Here is a 7401-nt window from a genome sequence, read left to right as displayed (position 1 = left end):
CAGAGGAATCACCTCAAACCAGATGTTGAACTAGAATTTATTTCAATTTCATTTGTGAATGTTAGAGCCTCATTTTCAACAGCGGAGTTATAAAAGCTGAAAAAGGTTATTAATTTGGAGAAAATCTCATCAACATCAATATTTCCACTAAATAAGAGGCAAAAATAAAAATAGTTTGATAAAGGAAAAGCCTCTCAGACTCTGACCCCGACAGCACCAAACTATTTTTTTATATTAGACAATTAATTTAATTTCACATAATTATCGGTAGAAGCCTTTTGTCTGTTAAATACTTAATGAAACATATTTACCGTGTTTGATGTTTGTTGTCAATGAGGTATACTCACAGACGAACGAGGTAATTAGTCCAAGTTTGTCGTTTATTGAACGTTCAGAAACTACAGCGGCTGTAAAGAGCCACAGCAAAGGTAAAGAAAGGTAAAATAACTGAACAGGTGATCAACTCTAAACCACTCGCACTTTTTTACTCTCTCTCACTTTGTCATTTAAGCACACCCGTTGCCGTGGCAACCACCTGCGCTCCACAAGCCGACTAGAGATTACTTTAAAAACATAACATTCAGTCCGTTAGGTTTGCAGCCTTAATATTTATTTTGTGATCATTAATAAGCCTCTCATAAACACAGCGGTGGTTGATTAGTTAATTTTAAACTCCTGCTCTGCTCGTTATTTTAATAATGGAACAGAAACGCACAGAATTGCACAACACCTTGTTGAAACAATAATCACTGAGATTATTATTGTTGGGTCATTAATTTGAACACATTTTGTAGATTTTTGTTGTTCTTTAATAAAGTTATGAACGTTTTGATAAGCCACTCAGAGGAGGACGTTCTGGGCTCAGCCTCCTGGCGGCGTTCAGTTTGTCACTCAAAACCTTCTGCGATCGACGTATTGCACCGCTGCTCTAGCATGACCTGTTCAGAAACGATATGAAATGTGGAAAAAGTTATTTATTAACTGATTAAGTCGAATTTTAGATTGTTCTTGAAAAACTAATCACTCACGGCTGCACAGTGAACCCGTTGATTCTTTACAGCAGACAGCCGCTCCTCTCTCTTCCCCGCTAAATCTTTTAGGGGTACGCAGTACCCGACCATACCTGCCTACTTTCACCCCTGCTTAACCATAACATGAATATAATTAATATTACCAATCTAGATCAGAAACTTTAACAACTTCAGTTTAGTTTCATGCTTCTATTCTCCTTTATTTTCAACATTCAGCTCCACACACTGATGACTGATAACCTTCGGTATTTATTTTGTTTCCTGGCTGCTAGGTGGTTGGAGTCAAAGATCCTCGAATGGGTGAAGAGGTCTGTGCCTGCATCAAACTGGTGGACGGCCAGGAGTGCACAGCAGAGGAGATCAGAGCATACTGCAAAGGACAGGTGGCTTCATTTCATTTTCGTTTCTGCTCTCCTTCCTCTGCCGGAGCTGCTGTGCTCATCATCTCCCGGTTTTCACTTCTTCCAGATCGCCCACTTCAAGATTCCTCGCTACATCCTCTTTTTGACCAGCTTCCCACTCACCGTTACTGGAAAGGTGATGCTTTTATGGGCTTTTTTTCTTTCTTTCCCCAAATCCACAGCTTTCAATTTGTGGTTAATTGCAAACATGTTGCAGCCAGAGTGAAAACGGATCCAGATTTAGAACCTCAGCCATGAAGGCCGTCTGCACGCACTCGGCGTCCCTCTGGCCTCATTAAACAGTCAGATTAATTCAGACCCTAAACTTAGGACTCCTTTGAGAGCCATCAAGTCCAACTGCACAGGAAAGACAAGGCAACGCAGCGGTTTCATGTTCTCACATCTGAAGCTGAAGTTAGAAAAGGTGCCTGCTGTCTTTATACACACAATAATATAAAGTGTACACTATATATATATATATATATATATATATATATATATATATATATATATATATATATATATATATATGACATTTTTATATATATTTTTGGATAACAAATACAAGAACATGGACTAGTAGAAAAATCAGTCACTACATTTTTATTCTGAAAGAGGGAGTTTTGGAAAACGCACCCAATTTTTTAATTTTTTTATTTGTATTGATGTGTCAAAACATTACTTTCAATTAAGTTGACTCCATGGGTTTCTCAAAAAGTTATTTAAAATGTGAAACACAACGGCTCTTCAAAAAAAATAACTCATATTTATCATTTTGATTCTGAACTCATCCCTGTTGCTTATACATCTTTTCAACTTCACTTTTTTCTTCCACTGAACTTTGTCAATGTCCTTGGATAGAGAATTATACCATGTAAGATAATATTTGTGTAGCCTAAATCTATTTTTCTAATGGGTTGGCAATGTAATATTCAGATTTTCTTAGCCAAAGAAAACCCAAACGTCTGTATCTTTGACCAGCAGCTCCTTTTTTTTTTTTCTTGAAAAGAAAAAAACTTTTGGATGATATTCTCCTCTACCGGGATCCAGAGATCGAACAAACCTAAAAAAATTTCACATTGTGCAGCCATATTTCTTGAACAGTTTGTAGATTTAAAAATTGTTTCCTCATTTATTCATTTATCTGTCTTTTTTTTTTGTTTTTTACTCAGATCCAGAAGCAAAAGCTACGTGAAGAGGCCGAGAAGCAGCTGAGCTGAATCAGAGGAAATGACAGACTTCTCTCCTGAACGGAGAGAATTCAATTACTGTTTCCAGTACTTAAACTGTATATGAATCGTATAGCATAAACTACAATTTGGATTAAGCCAACCGGCCATCAGAACAAGATAAAATGTCTGGAGAAGATTCTCTGGCAGACGGTGTAATCCGTAAGCAGACCAGCAATGGGCAGGGATCTTTAAACTGTGATTAGTGGGTCAGGTATTTAAGCTCTTACAAGAAAAAGGCATCAATCCACTTACGACAAGGGCGCAATTTACTCTGCAAACATGTACAGACTCAGATCCAGGTTGAAAGCGGCACAGGAATCAAGACGGAACATAAAATGTGATTTTAGCACTCAAATGTGATTCCATTTTCTTTTTAACAGTTCTACTCTGACCGTCCTGTGAGGCTGATGTGTGCGGACACCTTGTTGGTCTGCTCAGTTTTTACCCAGCAGCTACAAAACTTCCATTTTTTTTAATTATTGTTATTATTATAATTATCTTTAATCTCAACTTGAAATAAACTCCATTAAAGCCAGACCTGGGTGTTCCTCTTTTACGGGAAGAACGGAGGCGTTTTTCTTCATCCCGGCAGCAGGTGCACGACTCTCCGGCCCTCCACACGCCGCTCGCTCCGATTAAAAATGTAGAAAATGAGCCAACATGCCAGACACGCTGAAAGCCGTAAAGAATTTCCTGCCTGGACGACATGGTCGGGTGTCGGCGGCTGTCTAGACCCGAAGGATTCGGCCCAGAAATGGCTCCTAAAACAAACGTTGGCTTTTGGCTTTTAAAGGAGGAACCTCAAGGTTTGCTTTCCTTCTTTTATTTTTCTGTTATTTTATTTCACATACTTCAGGTTTCATTAAATGTTTCAGGACGTTTTATTCTTACAGAAACAGCCAAGAGGAAGGAACGTTGGCTGAAGTGGCCGCCGAAGATTTTTGCGGGGTTTTAACATTTAGCAGAAGGTAAAATCCCAGCATCCAGTCAGTTTAGACAAGATTTTATTCTTGAAACTTATTTGCAAAGTTAATATATACATAAAAAACTATTTGTCCATTACTTTTTCTCAATAACAGGAATATCTTTCCTTCTGCTGATCAGGTTATTTAAATTTTGCAGCAATATACATTAACATGCTTTTAAATTTAAGGTTTTAAAGCTGAGACGGTCTTTATCATGTTCTGAAATTATTTTAATCTAACTGTAAGTGTATAAAAATCACACAACAGATTTTAAACTGTCTTCACGTAATGAAAAACAAGTAACACCCAAACTGAGTGTGGAAAAACTAAAGTAATTGGTGTGACTGATCACCTTTACTAAAGCAGTAATTTTGTCAGTTTGCTGTTCTGGAACATATTTCTGATTCTTAATAAATTATATTTGTTACATGTGCATCCTTTTCCTTCCACTCAACTTTCTAATTTATAGTTTTATACCTCATTTTGTGAGATGTGTGCTTCTTTGACCTTTTGTGACTCTCCCTGTGAATAATAACCGTGTAGACCAGCGGTTTCTGAACTTTACAGCTTCTGACCCAAAAAGTAAAAATGTAAGTGATTGTTGTTGTGCAAGACGTTTTACAGTCACTTAATGTCAAAGTAACAATTAGGATCAACAGCCAAAATATCGACCCACGTGTTTTTATTTTGCCCCGTTTATCTTTTACAATATTTATAAAATTCATGCTTTCTTACATATTTGTGACTCCAACTTTACAAACTCCTAGTGAAGAACATAACATGTCTGTAATTCACAACTGCTCAAATCAATTTTTTTTCAAAGAGAAGGAATAAATAATTTTATTCCACTGTACGTTCATTCATTAACCCTTAAACCCAACAAAGTTCATGCTGTTTCTGGCTAAAACAGATTTCACAAACAAAATGAAAATACATTTTCAGCAGGTTGCTTGGAAAACACAAAATGAAAGAATGCAATCACCTGCCCTCTTTCTTGATGTCATCGAACCTCCAAAAACAGCATCACATATTCTGATCGTTTTTGCACTAATAAACTGAGAATTCTTAGATTTGATGCATTTAACGAGAAATAAGAAAAAAAAACATTTTTTCACTTTTTGATCTGCTGACCACTGATCAAGCCACAACTGTCTGATTCTGATCTCTGATTTGTGCGTCTCTACGTTCTTGTCTTTAAAGTTCATTCTTTCTCCAGAGCATTCACTCTGGTTTTCACTTATAAAATTAATAATCTGAAAACACCATGTGGACAGATCACAGCAGTGCTATTACACCTAAATGAGCAAGTTTGAGGTAACTGTTTTTGTCTTTTTCCTGTTCCACCCTGCACACAAACACCGACTCTCTCTGGGGGTTTTTTCCACTTCGGTGTGAAGGAGCCAGAGTGGCCGGGAGACGACCCTGACCTCGCCCTCGTCCAGGAGCCTGGGGAGCGTTTTCCCACAGCATCACGCCAGGACTGCATCACTGGGGCTAAAGAAGTAAAACCCCCAGGATGCAGAAACGCCTCCGAGAGGGGTGAGCTTGTTTTAGGCACAAAGAGCCAAACTGAGTCCTCATTCTTTGGGCAACGGGATCCCAACAGCAGTCTGCCGTCCCTCCGTCTGCTGTTGGGCCTGCCTCACCTGCTCCTCACTGCAGCAGTCCTGCAGGAACACGGCCGCCAGGTTGCGCAGGCGGGGGCTCTCTGCCAGGGAGAAGCGCAGCATGCACTGCAGGATTCCCGGCTCGGAGATCTGGGGACGGGTCGCGGGCGTGGCGAGGTTCATGAGGGTGGTGACGGCCGACAGGACGGTCTCTTCCCGCCGGTTGGACAGGCAATTTGTGACCAGGCTGATGCCGCCACTCTGCAGGATGACCTCTCTACACTCGGGGTCCATGCTGAGGTTACAGAGCCCCCCTGAGAGCACAGAGGAGGCACAGAAGGACGAAGGTTATCTTTGGATTTTAGTTCAGTTCATTGTGTTTGTATGGCAGCAATAGTTATGGCAAATATCTCAGATGTTCCGATTTATTTACAGAAGTGCACAAGAAATCAGATAAATACCAATACGAGTCAATCAGACATATTTCAATCAATAAGTCACAATCCAGACTAACATAGATGTAATACTGGACAGTCTAATTCCAGTTATGGCGGCGATTAATCAAAATGCATCCATGGAACTACGCTAACTGCATGAAGATTTTATTTTTGCAGCAATCCCTCCTCCTAAGGAAGCTCGTGGCCAGAGTGGAAAAGAGAAAAACATAAAAAACACACAACTTTAGTCCAGGTACACTGTTGGATTTTATAGGTAGTTCACATGTGCAACATACCTGTAGCATTGAAACTGGTACATTTTTGCTGAAGATATTAATATTTTCTGCTCTGGAAATGATTTGCAGCATTTATTTTACTTTACTTGGAAACTGAAAGACTATACATGTGAGATATAAAAAGGATAAATGGAAACTGATGAAGTAAAAACATAATGATGGAAAAGAGAGATTAAAAATATTTCTTCTAAAGCGTTAGGTAGCATTGCAGTACTAAAGAATAGATATTAAATATCCAAATTGTCTACTGCTCACTAGTTTCACTTTATTTAAGAATCTGTGCAGAAATCCAGGGCAGTAACTACAAAAAAGACAGGCAGGTTACTAATATGGTGGATGTAATGGGGATTGTACCAATTCACTATTTCTGAACGATTTCAAAAAGAGACATTAATATATGAATGTCATGAAATATTTCTTTCTTTTTTTTAATGAACTTAAACACTTACCCATCCCAAACTCCACAAAGTTCTGGTTCTCCTCGGTCAGCATGTCCAGGAAGAGGTCGGGCACCTGCAGCTCCCGCAGATACTCCATGTTCTTTGGGTCGTACGCAAAGTTGGCGAGGTTGGCCAGAACTTGTTCTTTGGCCTCTAATAAAGGAAAAATAAGGCAAAAAAAATTAAATCAATACCGCTGATATACTGTGTTGTTCTAATTTACACCAGAAGGAGGAGCTGTTTGATGATATAGCTTTGTGAGATTCCGACAAATTGTTGGTAATATCCCCCTAAAATATGAATCGCAAAGCAGTGAAGACATTTTCTACAAAATTTCTGTTTTTTTTATGTTTTAAATAATAAAAAAACTATTATTTTAATTAATAAAAATAAATTATTTAATTAAAATGAGTCATAATAATAAATTAATTAAATTTCAGTCCAAGATTATTCCATCTATCCTATTATTATCCCATTATAACATATGAACGTGGTTTAATCTAATCTAATCTAAACCATTCCACTGCTGAGTTTTCCTGCTAGATCCGTTTCCTCCGCAGCCCAATCTCACATAAGCAGGAACCTTGAATGTAAAAATTATTTATACTTATTTCCCCCCAGAAATAAAACATTTTGGCCATAAAAGAAGAGGCTTTATATAAACAAAAGTCATTAGAGATCAATTAAAATTCGTCACCTTCACTGTCCGTGTCCTGAAATTCAGTGACAAGAGATTGTAAATATTCAAACCGCTCCGGTGCTTCTGTGGAGCTCATATTTCAGCTTCCGGCTTCACTTTGGTCGCTTTATGCAAGTCAGCCTCCGATTAATCTGTCTTCAAGCACAGGTTTACCACATTACTTTACTGATGTTAGTTGTTTTCAGTCGTCCGTCTCTGAAATGTGTTCGAGGAAACGAACGAGTGGAAAAACAGTTCCGGGTTCTCCAGGTGTTGTTTCTACTCTGGTTCCCCCAAAGAAATGAGCCCAAAA

At 38.5% G+C, this 7401-nt stretch overlaps 1 protein-coding gene and 1 long non-coding RNA gene across 2 annotated transcripts; one reads left to right on the top strand and one right to left on the bottom strand.

Moving 5' to 3' along the window:
* Window positions 1-1271: 1271 nt before the first annotated feature.
* On the top strand, window positions 1272-3199 carry LOC106938428 (uncharacterized). The gene is made up of 3 exons (XR_001422616.1): window positions 1272-1414; window positions 1500-1568; window positions 2605-3199. It is a non-coding gene; the product is annotated as an uncharacterized LOC106938428 (long non-coding RNA).
* Window positions 3168-7401, bottom strand: armc7 (armadillo repeat containing 7). The gene is made up of 3 exons (XM_015020470.1): window positions 7107-7401; window positions 6419-6562; window positions 3168-5550 (listed from the first exon to the last, which is right to left on the bottom strand). The coding sequence occupies exons 1-3, from the start codon at window positions 7183-7185 to the stop codon at window positions 5207-5209; spliced, it is 567 nt and encodes a 188-aa protein (XP_014875956.1). The 5' UTR covers window positions 7186-7401; the 3' UTR covers window positions 3168-5206.

Source organism: Poecilia latipinna, unplaced genomic scaffold (assembly GCF_001443285.1).
Source record: "Poecilia latipinna isolate Pla-1442-1.1 unplaced genomic scaffold, P_latipinna-1.0 Scaffold2589, whole genome shotgun sequence".
In the NCBI taxonomy this organism is placed as follows: domain Eukaryota; kingdom Metazoa; phylum Chordata; class Actinopteri; order Cyprinodontiformes; family Poeciliidae; genus Poecilia; species Poecilia latipinna.
The sequence above is the reverse complement of the archived record's forward strand: the minus strand, read 5'-3'. Positions and strand labels throughout refer to the sequence as shown.

What these genes read in the sequence shown, in the direction of transcription:
- armc7 (XM_015020470.1), bottom strand. Translation starts at nt 7,185, where the DNA reads ATGAGCTCCACAGAAGCACCGGAGCGGTTTGAATATTTACAATCTCTT. An exon ending in TCAGGACACGGACAGTGAAG is followed by an intron (nt 6,563 to 7,106) that starts GTGACGAATTTT and finishes TTCCTTTATTAG; the next exon opens with AGGCCAAAGAACAAGTTCTG. An exon ending in CTTTGTGGAGTTTGGGATGG is followed by an intron (nt 5,551 to 6,418) that starts GTAAGTGTTTAA and finishes CTGTGCTCTCAG; the next exon opens with GGGGGCTCTGTAACCTCAGC.